This window comes from Halichondria panicea, chromosome 4, assembly GCF_963675165.1.
Source record: "Halichondria panicea chromosome 4, odHalPani1.1, whole genome shotgun sequence".
Lineage (NCBI taxonomy): Eukaryota > Metazoa > Porifera > Demospongiae > Suberitida > Halichondriidae > Halichondria > Halichondria panicea.
In genome coordinates this window covers 986263-1002903 of record NC_087380.1, presented here as the reverse complement: position 1 = coordinate 1002903, position 16641 = coordinate 986263, and the positions used below count along the sequence as shown (strand labels likewise).

General features: G+C 44.2%; 4 protein-coding genes across 5 annotated transcripts; all 4 read right to left on the bottom strand.

The window, feature by feature from the left end:
* Nucleotides 1–282: 282 nt before the first annotated feature.
* On the bottom strand, nt 283–8472 carry LOC135334896 (E-selectin-like). Of its 2 annotated transcripts, XM_064530264.1 has the most exons (9): nt 8318–8472; nt 7871–8041; nt 7506–7679; nt 7246–7452; nt 2089–2283; nt 1317–1490; nt 921–1268; nt 621–846; nt 283–558 (listed from the first exon to the last, which is right to left on the bottom strand). In XM_064530264.1, the coding sequence occupies exons 1-9, from the start codon at nt 8385–8387 to the stop codon at nt 414–416; spliced, it is 1710 nt and encodes a 569-aa protein (XP_064386334.1). In that variant the 5' UTR covers nt 8388–8472; the 3' UTR covers nt 283–413. The 2 variants fall into 2 exon arrangements, with proteins under 2 accessions (XP_064386334.1, XP_064386337.1); XM_064530267.1 differs by lacking the exons at nt 7246–7452; nt 7506–7679; nt 7871–8041; nt 8318–8472 and adding exons at nt 2336–2509; nt 2768–2948; nt 3004–3145 and having other exon boundaries at nt 284–558.
* A 47-nt stretch (nt 8473–8519) lies between these two features.
* LOC135334904 (sushi, von Willebrand factor type A, EGF and pentraxin domain-containing protein 1-like) lies at nt 8520–11096 on the bottom strand. Its single transcript, XM_064530277.1, has 9 exons — nt 10998–11096; nt 10407–10759; nt 10175–10351; nt 9950–10132; nt 9714–9896; nt 9439–9618; nt 9043–9390; nt 8826–8961; nt 8520–8778 (listed from the first exon to the last, which is right to left on the bottom strand). The coding sequence occupies exons 2-9, from the start codon at nt 10435–10437 to the stop codon at nt 8604–8606; spliced, it is 1413 nt and encodes a 470-aa protein (XP_064386347.1). The 5' UTR covers nt 10438–10759; nt 10998–11096; the 3' UTR covers nt 8520–8603.
* Nucleotides 11097–11169: 73 nt separating this feature from the next.
* Nucleotides 11170–13785, bottom strand: LOC135334890 (sushi, von Willebrand factor type A, EGF and pentraxin domain-containing protein 1-like). Its single transcript, XM_064530256.1, has 9 exons — nt 13696–13785; nt 13217–13546; nt 12982–13164; nt 12749–12934; nt 12483–12692; nt 12211–12390; nt 11806–12162; nt 11571–11712; nt 11170–11519 (listed from the first exon to the last, which is right to left on the bottom strand). Exons 1-9 carry the CDS (start codon nt 13769–13771, stop codon nt 11309–11311), a joined length of 1875 nt encoding a protein of 624 aa, XP_064386326.1. The 5' UTR covers nt 13772–13785; the 3' UTR covers nt 11170–11308.
* Nucleotides 13786–14017: 232 nt separating this feature from the next.
* Nucleotides 14018–15169, bottom strand: LOC135334914 (uncharacterized). The gene is made up of 2 exons (XM_064530287.1): nt 14734–15169; nt 14018–14701 (listed from the first exon to the last, which is right to left on the bottom strand). Exons 1-2 carry the CDS (start codon nt 15025–15027, stop codon nt 14036–14038), a joined length of 960 nt encoding a protein of 319 aa, XP_064386357.1. The 5' UTR covers nt 15028–15169; the 3' UTR covers nt 14018–14035.
* Between the last annotated feature and the right edge of the window lie 1472 nt (nt 15170–16641).

Below are 16641 nucleotides of genomic sequence, written 5' to 3'. Positions count from 1 at the left end.
ATGAACGAGTCAATAACTAGTCAGATACGTCATCAACATCACGTGTGTGGACAATGGAATTTCAATCAACAGCAGCAAAATAGTGTGGGTGGTCTCAATATACGCCCCCTCCATCATCAGCATCTTATGCTGCATGTTAATTGACATTCCATTGTCCACGCACGTGATGTTTTCGTACCTCCTCTGGTAACCACTTAGTCAAATGCAACGACACACGCCCCCACACTCTTACATAGGAACTACGCCCACTCAATAATTGTGCATGCGCAACATTGGTAGCTATGAATTTAATTAATTATATCGGGGGGGGTTGGGAACAAAGGCCTACATACATGCACATGTAGGGCACATAATAATAGTTGTGTTAATTGTCATAGATACGATCTTCCTCTTTCCTCTGCCCACCCCCTGACTCAGTGGGTGCCGTACGCTGGACACTCCCTCAGCTCAATAGCTGTGGGGGGGCCACCCACACCCAGCTTGTTCACATCTTCCACCTTGCTGGGGACTTCATAAACTGGCTCTTGTTTGTTTGAATAAGTGTGACTGAGTCGACTTCTGTGGAAGTATATTTTCAATGTAAACTTTACTGTTTAATATCACACATGTACATAATTCACCTTGCTTGTGTATGTTTCTTTGTCTTTATAGTGAGTAAAGTTATGAACACAATATTCCCAACAACAGAGCCTGTTAGCAACACTCCCAGTGCAACTGTAGGTCCATCAATGTCTGTACTTGCTGGCTCAGTGGATGGCTCAGTGGATGGCTCAGTGGATGGCTTATCAGTTGCTGGCTCAGTGGATGGCTCAGTTGCTGGTTCTATTGCTGGCTCAGTTGTAGAAACTGAAAGCAATATAGAACACTACATAACACTTACATAGAGTATATACACAGCAGCCTATATATCATCAACTTACACAGCACGTTCACACAGAACGTTTGGATAATGCCACTAGCTTTGGGAATAGTGCAGCAGTAGACGCCTCCTACCAACGATTCATTGCTACAGCGATTCAGGCTAATAGTACTAATGCCTCTGATTATGTAGAATCCCTCTGAAGGACAGGTATCACTTGCTTCAGGAATACTGTTCCCATCTGGTCCTCTCCACCCTCCTAGAGCCCCTCCATTGAGGTTGTCTTGTTCCCTGCAGCAGGTGGATAGCTCAGTGTGACAGGTGAGGGCAGAAGAGCTCTCTCCAATGAGGGAGAAGGACAGAGCTGTGTTGTTAGTGAAGACAGTGCCTCCAATGGACAGGACAATGACTGCAGGGGAGCAATGAGTAGTATTGAAGCTGTGTAGGTCACACTCACATTCACAGGCACTAGAGCTCCACATTCCATTAACTTGACAAGTTCTGGTCATATCTCCACCAGTCAGAGTGTATCCAGGGTTACAGGTGTAGGTAGCTCTTTGGAGGTAAGTGGTTCCAGAGGATGTGTCCACTGCTCCATTGGAGGGGGCGTCCAGGGAACCACAGTTGATAACTACACATTTAACCAATGCTTACCGGAGAGGTTCAGTATTAAGAAATCATGTGAGGCCACAGACATTGGTATAACCATAGATAGAGTAGAAGAGGGATTGGAAACGGTAGTACCCTCGAAGTACCATCCGTGTATCTCCGCGGTTTTAATTGAGGCTTACTTTTTAACACGAGGGTTAAACATGAATAATTCATGAGAATTGTTTTGCTCTCTGTAAGAAGTCCACGAGCAGTTCTGCTGCTAAACATCAAATACTTGAGGCCATTTGGGACACAGGACACTATTTAGTTACAAAGCTTTAGCTAATCAAAGGTACTATAGGAACACAAGCATGAAAAAGCGCTCTGTGTACCTCTAGCTACTTCACGACAATCGAGATTATATTTTCTTTGTTTCCAATTGATACCTACTATCAGGGGGCATGTGATTAGTAATGGGGGTAGCTCTGAGATGTATGCTTTGGACACAATAAGTTTCCCGGGCTTTTGCTGGAGTTATGAGGAGATACCAGAGCCACTACGTAGACTTCATTGTAAAACATCACGTGAATCACTTCCGTTTCCAATCCCTCTTCTACTCTATCTATGGTATAACATACGTTCACAAACTGGTGCAGCTGGACTCCAAACTCCAGTTGGTCCACTTGTTATACTTGCTCCACAAGTTCTGCTCTCACTACCAACAATGTTGTATCCAGTGTTACAGGTGTAGGTAGCAGTCATCATGAAGGTGGTTCCAGAGGATGTGTCCACTGCTCCATTGGAGGGGGCGTCCAGGGAACCACAGTCAACAGCTGTGGGAAATGCTTGATCACCATTACTTCCAACCCACCATTGCTAACTCACGTGAACAAGTTGGTGCCACTCCTGACCATTCACCAGTAGCTTGACATTGTCTAGCAGCATTACCAGTGAGGACGTAGCCAGTATCACAGCTGTATGCAGCAATGGTGAGGTAGTTGAGACTAGGGATGAACAAGGCTCCATTGGTAGGGGGGGTTAGGACAGGGCAGGTGACGACTGTGTTGGGAAAAATAAACACAGACTAACTATAGTTCTCTATAAAGGTCTGGGTACCAGTTGAAAATTTAGCAAGTATTATATTTGGCGAATGAGCCATTTGAATCAAATTGGTGTTTTTTAAATTGACGTCTGAGGCGTGGCTACTATATTACGGCAATATAACGTTGCATCCACTAGCAAACTAATGTAAATTTGCCAAATTAAAACGCTCGCCAAATTTCGTCGTTTTATAGTAGTTTTATATGATGGTCTTACTTGTACAAGTGGGAGGTGTTGGAGACCAGGTACCAGCACTAGTACCATCACTCATACAGGTTATCGGAGTAGCTCCACTGGTGGTGTACCCAGTGTCACATGCAGGTGTAGGTGGCCATGTTGGTGGTTGCATCATATGAGATCCTTCCATTAGACAGAGGAATCAGTGTGGGACAGGGAGCTGTGGGGGGTGGGGGTTAGTATTGGACATAGACAATAATATAGTCAGCACTCACTAAAGGTGACACACAGCCTCTGTGCAGGGCCATCAGCAATCCTCACACAGCAGTGTTCTCCATCAGGACTGAAGTGTGTGGGACCACGATGCAGAACAACGGCATCAGGATTAAAAGTACCACTGATGAACAGTTCATCCCTAACTGCAGCCCTGCCCTGAACTATGGGCAATTCACTCCCACCAGGACCCTGCCACACTGCACCACCAGGGTAGGTGTAGCAATACCAGGCTGGTGGATCAGTACCAACTCCTGATCCAACATCAGAGAACGAGATGATTTCTCCAGTGTGGTCAGTGCCATCGGGCTCATTGGATGCTGCCAGTCGAACTGTATGCCATAATTGATGCTCTGATACCAAGCCTAGATCTACTTGTTTCATCTATAGTACTATATATTTACCAGCAATTAGATCTAGCACAAGTTACAGAAATAACCTTGAAGGGAACATTCTCCATATAGCTATATACTTAGTTTATTTAGCTAGCTGCACTGCATAATTTCAACTCACCTAAAGCTGGCTGTCCATACACTAGGGGAGCACTTCCCAGCAGACAACAGAGAAATAACCTTGAAGGAAACATTCTCCTTATAGCTATATATATATCATATACCTAATGTAGCTAATAATTATAGCTTGTAGCACTTGATAGTCTACTTATGATACTGAAAGCACACTGCATCCAATGGTAATAACAAAAGTCATGTCAAGGAAGTGTGCACATGACCTGCCTTCATTGCAGTCAAACAAACTCAGGTATTTGTACTATGAGTGCAATTAATGAATTCCACAGCAGATACAGTTTCTGTTCCAGTGTGCACAGCTCTGTAGGTCACATGACTAGAGGAGCCGTCAAAACAATTGATGAACTCGTCAGTGAGAATTAAGTGAGGGGCTGAACCCAGCACCTTGAGATAGTCTGTTAGTAATGTCACCGGCTTTGGCCATTGTCTCCAACTCAATGTATATACGTCTGTTAAGTATAATTATACTTAAAACAATCTAGACATAGCAACTAATTACTCATAATCGAGCTCAATGTACGGAATTTTGTTGTGGTTGTATGAACATAATGCATGTATAACATGTATAACATGTGGGTGCATGAGGATGAATTACATATTAACAAGATATCCGCAACAAAATTGTTAATTTGACAAGCATTAAGAAAATAATTATCAAGAATTCCGCAATCAATAGTGGTCTTGTGCATGTGGTAGTACGGGTATATATGCCATAATTTTAGGCAACAAACGGGGTTGGCCTGGATCACCTGCTCCTCAAGGTTACCACGCGCCTATGCATGACATGACATAACATATTATATAATATGTAATATTATTATAGCTCAATTAAATTGGAATGTCATCCCCCACTTTCTATGACACTGAGAGCAGCTCATGTTAATTGATACCGCAAAATTATAATTTTGTGTAGTTTTAGACATAATTATAAAGAATTTGTACACCCAAACTAAGAAATAATTATAGCACTGTTCATTGTGTGCTGGGTAGAGCTTTCTACAAGTGTCCATTGTTATTGTCACTATTTAAATATGTTATGTAATGTCATGCACAGGCGCGTGGTAATCTTGAGGAGCAGGTGATCCAGGCCAACCCGTTTTGGAAGTATTCGGAAATGCAAGGACAATCAGAAACAATAACTCGTCTCGTTTTGTGAGTCAGTCTGTAATGAACAACTTGTTTGTATATGTACTCTTCAGGGCCATTTTGGGAACCAGGGCAAGATTACCGGAGCAGACACTGTGAGTATAACTTGCCTGCTAATTCAGCTATAGCTGGAGAGATTGAGAATGCTTTTTAAGGCCATTCTATAGTACCGTATAGCGGGTAATTTTTGTGGAATAAAATATTTGTTCTTTTCGTGGGCAAATTTTCCCCCATGAAAACGTAGGCGTGGTTTACCGGAACACACATGCAATGCAGTGCAGGCAATGAAGTCAAACGAAATTTTTACTCACGAAAATCACTCGCTATGTACATGCAGTAATCAAAATAATGTTTATACTATACTTGTATATTCTTATAATTATATATGCATTTCTAGTAATCTGTGAATTCATGCAGAAATTTTCGAAGTTCAAGAGTACACAGGTAATTAAGCTATTGATTAATCGGTAATAATTAGCCATTTTCACCTGTTATTTTGCATCTACGTAGGATGCCATGGGAACACTTGGTTTTAACGAGGACAAGCGTATGTGTGTGATGAGGATAGTGACAGGTATCGGGAATATCGAAGTAGAGTGGGCAGCCATTCCCTTTTAAACTATAATTATAATGGTCTAGCTAAATAAATAAGTTTGCAATACTTGCTGCATATTAAATCAACTCACTCAGAGCCAACTGTCCATACATAAGAGAAACACTTCCCAGCAGACAGCAGAGAAATAGGTTACAGTAGCCATTCTCTCTGTGTTTATAACCGCCCCCACACTCCACTAGAGGGAGCTACACCCACTCAATCATTGAATGTAAGCTATGAATAATGTTGATTATTATAATTATTTTTATCTTAGCCAATCAACCTCCACCCCCACCCCCACACTCTAGTCCCGCTATCCTACCCTAATTCCCCCACACTATAAAAGTTGATAATTAATTGTTCGACCTGTATACTGTCCTCCTCTGCCCCTACAGAGGCTGTAGCAGCTGCTAAATCTCTCAATGGTCGATGGTTTGAAGGACGGATGATAAAGGCGGAGCTTTATGATCAGGAGAAGTTTGATGCCAACGATCTGTCACACTGACTCACTAGCCGTCTCTTTGTTCATGCACACAGAACTACGTAAACACACGTTTTGTAATTTGTTGTTTATACGTCTTCGTGTTAAAGAAACAACTTTACATTCTCTTATACAATGATCAACTGTAAACGTGGAAAGACACCATCCAAACAATGATGCACAAGCTATGGCTAATGATGAAGTGAACACAATCTGAGTTGCTGTAATTATACGTACTATAATGATTGCGCAATGAAAACAATTGTATAACGCTACTAAAATACAGCACACATCAATAAATAAAGGGTTTGTATTATCATTATGATCTTCTTATCTCCTCTGCCCACCCCCTGACACAGTGGGTGCGTATGCTGGACACTCCCTCAGCTCAATAGCTGTGGGGGGGCCACCCACACCTAGCTTGCTCACATCTTCGTAAACTGGCTCTTGTTTGTTTTGATACTGCCTGAGTTGATTTCTGTATAGTAATATAAACTTTACTATTATCATTCCACATGAACATTCACCTTGCTTGCACGTGTGTGAGTTGCTTTGTCCTTATGATAACTGCCACAATGATGCCCACTACTAACCACACAATGGCTATCACAGCAACAATGACACCACCGACTATAGGCCCAACATCAGTGCCAGCCACTGTTGGAGGAGTAGGAGCTACAGAACAGAAGAGTGGATAAGAGAGACACACCCATGCACGCACGCACCCACGCACGCACGCACGCACACACACACACACACACGCACACACACACACACACACACACATGCACGCACACACGCACACACACACACGAATGCTGTACCTTGCACATTCACACAGAATATTTGATTGGCACCACCAGCTCTGGGAATAGTGCAGCAGTAGACACCTCCTGACAACGTAATACTGCCTCTTCGATTCAAGCTGATAGTGCTGACATTTCTGGTGACGTAGAATCCCTCAGCTGTTGCTCCAAAGTCAGCCTCTGAAGGTACACTGACCCCATCTGGTCCTCTCCACCCTCCGAGAGCCCCTCCATTGAGGTTGTCTTGTTCCCTGCAGCAGGTGGATAGCTAAGTGTGACAGGTGAGGGCAGAGGAGCCCTCTCCAATGAGGGAGAAGGACAGAGCTGTGTTGTTAGTGTTGTAGACAGTGCCTCCAATGGACAGGACAATGACTGCAGGGGAGCAATGAGTAGTATTGAAGCTGTAGGTCACACTCACATTCACAGGCAGGTTCACTAGAGCTCCACATTCCATTAGCCCCACAAGTTCGAGTGTTGCCTCCAATGAGAGTGTATCCAGTGTCGCAGGTGTAGGTAGCTCTTTGGAGGTAAGTGGTTCCAGAGAATGTGTCCACTGCTCCATTGGAGGGGTTGGCAAGTGCTCCACAGTTGACAACTGTAACAGATCAATTAACATAAACCAACGCTCAATGACAGAGGGTTCAGTAATAAGAAAATCATGGGAGGCCACAGACATTGGGATAACATACTTTCACAAACTGGTGCAGCTGGACTCCAAACTCCATCAGTTAGTGTAGTTGCTCCACTTGTTCCACTTGCTCCACAAGTTCTGCTTTCACTACCAACAATGTTGTATCCAGTGACACAGGTGTAGGTAGCAGTCATCATGAAGGTGGTTCCAGAGGATGTGTCCACTGTTCCATTGGAGGGGGCGTCCAGGGAACCACAGTCAACAGCTGTGGGGAAATGCTTGATCACCATTACTTCCAACCCACCATTGCTAACTCACGTGAACAAGTTGGTGCCACTCCTGACCATTCACCAGTAGCAAGACATTGTCTAGCAGCAGTACCAGTGAGGACGTAGCCAGGTTCACAGCTGTATGTAGCAATGCCTTGGTAGTTGAGGTTAGGGGTGGCTACGCCTCCATTGGTAGGGGGAGTTAGGACAGGGCAGGTGAAGACTGTGTTGGGAAAAATGAACGCACACTAACTACTACCAATCTTTGAATACAACAACCTAGCTTTCTTAAGTGCCGATCATTAGATTAAAGGATAGTCGTACAAATAAATGACGTCATTAGCCATGTAAATGGACTTTGAGCGAGGACTTTGCACTTCCATGCATGTGTACCTATATAAATTCAGGTCTTACTTGTACAAGTGGGTGGTGTTGGAGACCAGGTACAAGTTATTGCAGTAGTTGCTCTTCTATCTATGGTTCCACTGATGGTGTACCCAGTGTCACAGGTGTAGGTGGCCATGTTGGCGACTGCATCGTATGAGACCCTTCCATTAGACAGTGGACTCAATGTGGGGCAGGGAGCTGTGGGGGTGAGGGTTAGTATTGGACATAGCTATGCTCATTGGGTGCTGCTGGATATGTCAAACATGCATGCATAATTATTAGCACAAATTGACAACAGCTCATAATATTATTATAAGATGCATGTCTATGATATTCTCAAGCATAGAACCGGCATGTACACTGTGTTTAGCTACTACCCTCATGCAGTGCATTAATATTGAGCAAGAAACAATGGTATATAGACTATAGCTAGGGGAAGGTAAGCCACTGCACTGCATAATTATATCAACTCACACAAAGTTTGTCCATACACAAGAGAAACACTTCCCAGCAGACAGCAGAGAAATAGAGTTACAGTAGCCATTCTCTCTATGCAGTCCAGTACACTAACTAGAAGATACAATATACATGCACGACTGCATATAAATATATAAGCAAAAGAAACGCCCCCATTCACACTCTAATAGAGGAGCTGACACCCACTCAATCATTCTTGATGATTAAGTATCAACATTTTCAATAAAGTATTCAGTTTTTGAGCAAAACAAAGGACACGTAAACAAACATGGTAATTATAGTGTTAATTGTCATAGATACGATCTTCCTCTCTCCTCTGCCCACCCCCTGACTCAGTGGGTGCGTACGCTGGACACTCACTCACACCCAGCTTGCTCACATCTTCATAACAGGCCACCTGGTTGGGTGCTTTGTAAACAACTGGCTGTTGTTTTTTCCTGTAGGTCTCATGATAACTTCTGTAGAGGTATTCTCAAACGAATGCAAATAATTCATATATACTCACCTTTCTGGTATAAGTTTTCTTCCAACTATGAGTATCAGTAAAGCTATGAACACAATATTCCCAACAACAGAGAAAGCTAGCAACACTCCCAGTGCAACTGCATGTCCATCAGTGCATGTACTTGCTGATGGCAGAACTGAAAGGATTAATTATAAACTACTCTCAATGTTTGCACGGTCAAAGTAAACATAAACACAATTATTTTATATCAACTCACCCTGCACGTTCACACACAATGTTTGAGTGACACCATCAGCTCTGGGAATAGTGCAGCAGTAGACACCTGCATTCGTTTCACTGCAACGGCGATTCAGGCTGATAGTGCTGATGCCTCTGGTGACGTAGAATCCCTCAGCGGTAGTTTCAATAGCAGCCTCTGAAGGTACACTGACCCCATCTGGTCCTCTCCATCCTCCGAGAGCCCCTCCATTAGGGTTGTCTTGTTCCCTGCAGCAGGTGGATAGTTCAGTATGACAGGTGAGGGCAGAGGAGCCCTCTCCAACGAGGGAGAAGGACAGAGCTGTGTTGTTAGTGTAGACAGTGCCTCCAATGGACAGGACAATGACTGCAGGGGAGCAATGAGTAGTATTGAAGCTGTGTAGGTCACACTCACATTCACAGGCAGGTTCACTAGAGCTCCACATTCCATTAACTTGACAAGTCCTGGTCATATCTCCACCAGTCAGAGTGTATCCAGGGCTACATGTGTAGGTAGCTCTTTGGAGGTAAGTGCTTCCAGAGGATGTGTCCACAGCTCCATTAGAGGGGGCGTCCAGGTAACCACAGTTGACAACTGTAACAGAGGAACATATCTAACCAACGCTCACTGACCGTAATAAGACTGCATTTAGGAAATAATGGGAGGCCACAACATATCATAACATATACTTTCACAAGTTGGTGCAGTTGAACTCCAAACTCCACTTGTTCCACTTGCTACACAAGTTCTGCTCACACTACCAACAATGTTGTATCCAGTGTTACAGGTGTAGGTAGCAGTCATCATGAAGGTGGTTCCAGAGGATGTGTCTACTGCTCCATTGGCGATAGTCAGAGGTCCACAGTCAACAGCTGTGGGGAGATGCTTGATCACCATTACTTCCAACCCACTATTGCTAACTCACGTAGACAAGTTGGTGCCACTCCTGACCACTGACCAGTAACAAAACATTGTCTAGCAGTACTACCACTATTACCAGTGAGGATATAGCCAGTATCACAGCTGTATGCAGCAATAGTGAGGTAGTCCCGACTAGTGGTGGACAAGGCTCCATTGGTAGGGGAGGTTAGGACAGGGCAGGTGACGACTGTGTTAGGAAAAATAAACACACACTATAATTAGGTCTTACTTGTACAAGTGGGAGGTGTTGGAGACCAGGTACCAGCACTAGTGCCATCACTCATACAAGTTATCGGAGTAGCTCCACTGATGGTGTACCCAGTGTCACAGGTGTAGGTGGCCATGCTGTTGGCTGGGTTGTATGAGATCATTCCATCAGACAGGGGACTCAGTGTGGGGCAGGGAGCTGTGGGGGTGGGGGTTAGTATTGGACATGGACAATAATTATAGTCAGCACTCACTGAAGGTGACACATCTCCTTACAACCTCCATAACCGGCACAGTGACACCATCTATAGCAACCCTCGCACAGCAGTGTTCTCCATCAGGACTGAAGTGTGTGGGACCACGATGCAGGACAACGGCATCAGGAACACCACTGATGAACAGTTCTTCCTTAACTGCATTCCTGCCAGTAACTATAGGCAATGAACTCCATTAGGGAACAGCCACACTACACCACCAGTGGCATCGACTCTGGTGTAGCAATACCAGGCTCGTGGGTCAGTACCAACTCCTGATCCAACATCAGAGAATGAGATGATCTCTCCAGTGTGATCAGTGTCAGGGGACTCATTGGGTGATGCCAATCGAACTGGACATGTCAAACATGCTTACATAATTATAACTAATTATTAGCTGCACAACAGCTCACATATATAATAACACCTGATGTTATATATAATTATATCCTATAATTATGCTAGTATACAGAACCTATACTACTATATACCATCATGCAGTGCATCAATATTGAGCAAACAACAATAGCTATATAGACTAGCTAGTGCATGGAAGGTAAGTCACTGCACTGCATTAGATCTTCAACTCACCCAAAGCCAAAGTTTGTCCATACACAAGAGAAACACTTCCCAGCAGACAGCAGAGAAATAGAGTTACAGTAGCCATCTCTTTGTTCACTTCACTAGAAGCTATGCATGATTATATTATATACACATGCAGGAGCTACGCCCACTCAATCATTGTGAATGCGGATAATGATGATTAAATACAAATTTTCAACAAGTAGTGTCTGAGCAATACAAAAGACATGTAAACAAACTTTAATATCAGTCTTTGTGCAAAAAAAACGAAAGGGCACATATACATACTTACTAGTAATACAAAGATATAATAACAAGTGTTAATTGTCATAGACACAATGTTCCTCTCTCCTCTGCCCACCCCCTGACTCAGTGGATGCGTACGCTGGACACTCACTCAGCTCAATAGCTGTGGGGGGGCCACTCACACTCAGCTTGCTCACATCTTCATAAAAGGCCACCTGGTCTGGTGCTTCGTAAACTGGCTGTTGTTGTTCTTTCCTGTAGGTCTCATGATCACTGAGCTCACTTCTGTAGAGGTATTGTCAATGCAATATAATCATATACTTCCTACACGCTCACCTTGTTTGTGTACGTTTTCTTCCAACTATCAGTAAAGCTATGAACACAATATTCCCAACAAAAGAGAAAGCTAGCAACACTCCCAGTGCAACTGTAGGTCCATCAGTGTATGTACTTGCTGGCTCAGTTGCTGATATAGGAACTGAAAGGAATTTAAAACACTCTCACATAGTAGTAATCAACGTTTGCACAGTCAAAGTAAACAGTCAAACTAAACATAACAATATCAACTCACCCTGCACGTCCACACAGAATGTTTGATTGGCACCACTAGCTCTGGGAATAGTGCAGCAATAGAGACCTCCTGCAAAAGTAACAGTGCCTCGTCGATTCAGGCTGATAGTGCTGACACCTCTGGTGACGTAGAATCCTCCCTCAGCTGTTGCTCCAAAGTCAGCCTCTGAAGGTAAACTGACCCCATCTGGTCCTCTCCAACCTCCGAGAGTCCCTCCATTGGGGTTGTCTTGTTCCCTGCAGCAGGTGGATAGCTCAGTGTGACAGGTGAGGGCAGAGGAGCCCTCTCCAATGAGGGAGAAGGACAGAGCTGTGTTGTTAGTGTTGTAGACAGTGCCTCCAATGGACAGGACAATGACTGCAGGGGAGCAATGAGTAGTATTGAAGCTGTGTAGGTCACACTCACATTCACAGGCAGGTTCGCTAGAGCTCCACATTCCATTAACTTGACATGTTCTGGTCATATCTCCGCCAGTCAGAGTGTATCCAGGGTTACAGGTGTAGGTAGCTCTTTGGAGGAAAGCGGTTCCAGAGGATGTGTCCACTGCTCCATTGGACGGGTCGTCCAGGGAACCACAGTTGACAACTGTAACAGATCAATTAAGTTCTCACTCACAAAGCGTTCAGTAATAAGACTGTAGGAAATCATGCAAGGACACAGACATTGGGATAACATACTTTCACAAAAAACTGGTGCAGCTGGACTCCAAACTCCATCACTTGGTGTAGTTGCTCCACTTGTTCCACTTGCTCCACAAGTTCTGCTCTCACTGCCAACAATGTTGTATCCAGTGTTACAGGTGTAGGTAGCAGTCATCATGAAGGTGGTTCCAGAGGATGTGTCCACTACTCCATTGAAGAGGGTGGCTAGGGAACCACAGTCAACAGCTGTGGGGAGATGCTTCAGGATCACCATTACTTCCAACCCTCCATTGCTAACTCACGTGGACAAGTAAATGTTGGTGCCACTCCTGACCACTGACCAGTAGCTTGACATGTTCTAGCACTACCACTATTACCAGTGAGGACGTAGCCAGTATCACAGCTGTATGTAACAACAGTGAGGTAGTCCCGACTAGTAGTGGACAAGGCTCCATTGGTAGGGGAAGTTAGGACAGGGCAGGTGACGACTGCGTTGGGGAAAATAAACACACACTAAATATATATAAGGTCTTACTTGTACAAGTAACTGCAGGTGGTGATGGAGACCAGGTACCAGCACTAGTACCATCACTCATACAAGTTATCGGAGTAGCTCCACTGATGGTGTACCCAGTATCACAGGTGTAGGTGGCCATGTTGGTGGTTGCATTGTATGAGATCCTTCCATTAGACAGTGGACTCAGTGTGGGGCAGGGAGCTGTGGGGGGTGGGGGTTAATATTGGACATAGACAATATAGTCAGCACTCACTGAAGGTGACACATCTCCTCTGTGCAGGGTCTTGAGCACTCCTCACACAGCAATATTCTCCATCAGGACTGAAATGCATGGGACCACGATGCAGAACAACGGCTCCAGGAATATTAATACCACTGATGAACAGTTCATCATCAACTGCAGCCCTGCCCAGAACTATGGGCAATGTACTCCCACCAGGACCCTGCCACACTACACCAGCAGGGTCAGTGTAGCAATACCAGGCTCGTGGATTAGTACCAACTCCTGATCCAACATCAGAGAACGAGATGATCTCTCCAGTGTGGTCAGTGCCAGAGGGCTCAGTGGGTGATGCCAGTCGAACTGTATGCCATTAATTGATGCTCTGATACCAAATCTATATACTAGTTGATCTACTAAATCTACAGTATAGCACAAGATTTAGATTTAGAGCTATAAACTAGTTCACAGTATTTATACATTAGATCTAGTTGCACTGCATATCAACTCACTCAAGTTCGAAGTTTGTCCATACACAAGAGAAACACTTCCCAGCAGAGAGCAGAGAAATAAAGTTACAGTAGCCATTCAGATTCTTTTAATTAATTAATGTGGATAATTCTCATCCTGTTACCTATCCATATCCAGCCACATCAGGCAGAAGCCATGCAACACTGCAGAAACAGACACGCCCCCACGATATAGCTACACCCACTCAATAAAAGAATACCGTTTGATAGTTAATTTTTTGAACTCAAAAACTCAATAACAAAATTAATTGCCATATTCTGCACAATCTAGCGATACGGATAATTATAACGTAATATAATACATAAAGTTTTAAGCCAAAAATTAAAGCGATGGAAATTCATAACCAATTTTGTTCAGGTCATTAATCCAAGCAACGACATACTTGACATCATCTTCCTCCAGAACTTCCATCTCGTATAGCATGAGGTAGGTGTTTCGTAGGACCTCCTGCAGAGGAGCCAACTGTGGGGGGTGAATAGCCAACGTCTCCACAAGCTGAGAGGCCATCATGTAGAGAGGCAGCTCACTGTAGAAGTCCCTCATATAGTCGTGAGAGTTGCGCTCGTGACGAACAGCTGGTGGGGCAAACATCATACACACGTCAGGAATGTAGGACATGACATACTCGGAGATGTACGATCGCCAAATGTCTGAGACGCGACCACTAACAGTTTTGGGGAGGAGCATGGACCAGAAAGCTTTGTGCAGATGCATTGTAGCCTGTGCATTATAAGGGCAGAACACACCATGAGGTAGGACCATTCGCTTCTTGTCACTGATATAGTCCATGGGTAAGGAGTGTGAGAGACGGTAGATGGCATCGACGTCAGGATCACGATTGGCCATGTACTGTTGAACAATAGGTAGGCACTTGACTTGTTGAGTTGGTAGTTTTCGCTCTAATGGTACGATTCGATCGAGTGGAAACCCTCGAGGCCAGGCCTGAGCAGCACCATAGTAAGGGTAGGGGTTCCAAACGTGCCCTTCCTTCTTCACATCCACGATGTGAAGGTGCCAACTTCCTCAATCATCGGGAAAAATTTACCGCCTAGTTCGATGGGAACATTGTCATCGTCCATATCCAGAATGACCTTTGCACCGTTCGCAATAGCGTATAAGAATCCAATGTTTTTTCTGCTAAACGAGTTTTCAGGAGTCAATGATATAATGTCCAAGGAAAGCGTTAGTTGGTTATCAATAGTGAGGTAGATGCAACGGTCTTGGTGTGACTTGAGGGGGTATGTGTCCGGGCTCTTTCTGTCTCCAACCACTAGCAGACAAAACTCTGGTGCCTTCTCCAAGAGTACGGTCATCGTTTCAGTCGTGTCTGGGGCAATCGTAGTTATTACTGCCCATTTTGTAAGTCCGCCACATTTGTCCGATACAAGTCCAGTCTTTTGTGGTTCGCTAGGTCGATTTTTCAACGTTACATCTCCGTTGAATTTTCTAAAGCGGTGCAGACTAGAGTAGATACACTCTAGGCCTAGGGGTTGCAACTGCATTGCACTCACACAAAGTAGGCTGTCCATGCATACACAAGAGAAAAACTTTCCGGCAGACAACAGAGAAATAGAGTTACAGTAGCCATTCTCTCTGTGTCCAGTGCAGTGAGAATCGCCCTCACTTTGATATACGCCCACTCAATCATTGGAATGCATACAGTTCTCTCTATACAACCTCCCACACACCCACACTCTAGTCCTCTTTCCCCCTAAATTCCCCTCTATCTCACAGGCTATAAACAGCCTGTGTCATTAGTGTTTCTTCCTCCACCTCTACAGAGGCTGTAGCAGCTGCTATAATAAATCTCTCAATGGTCGATGGTTTGAAGGGAGGATGATAAAGGCGGAGCTTTACGATCAGGAGAAGTTTGATGCCAACGATCTGTCACACTGACTCACTAGCCGTCTCTTTGTTCATGCACACAGAACTACGTAAACACACGTTTTGTAATTTGTTGTTTATACGTCTTCGTGTTGAAGAAACAACTTTACATTCTCTTATACAATGATCAACTGTAAACGTGGAAAGACACCATCCAAACAATGATGCACAATTAAGCTATGACTAATGATGAAGTGAACACAATCTGAGTTGCTGTAATTGTACGTGCTATAATGATTGCACAATGAAAACAATTGTATAACGCTACTAAAATACAATAAATAAAGGGTTTATAATTATTATCATTATGATCTTCTTATCTCCTCTGCCCACCCCCTGACACAGTGGGTGCGTATGCTGGACACTCACTCAGCTCAATAGCTGTGGGGGGGCCACCCACATCCAGCTTGCTCACATCTTCATAAAAGGTCTCCTGGTCTGGTGCTTCGTAAGCTGGTTGTGGTTTGTTTTGATACTGCCTAAGTTGACTTCTGTATAGTAATATAAACTTTACTATTATCATTCCACATGAACATTCACCTTGCTTGTGTAAGTTGCTTTGTCCTTATAATGACTAAAATTATCAGTGCCAGAATGATGCTTACCATTCCCACAATGGCTATCACGGCAACAATGACACCACCGACTATAGCCCCAGCACCACCATCACTACTAGTCACTGGAGGAGTAGGCACTACAGAACAGAGGGTGAATGAATCAGTTAAGATACACACACACACACACACACACACACACACACACACACACACACACACACACACACACACACACACACACACACACACACACACACACACACACACACACACACACACACACACACACACACACACACACACACACACACACACACACACACACACACACACACACACACACACACACACACACACACACACACACACACACACACACACACACACACACACACACACACACACACACACACACACACACACATGAATGCTGTACCTTGCACGTCCACACAATATATTTGATTGGCACCACCAGCTCTGGGAATA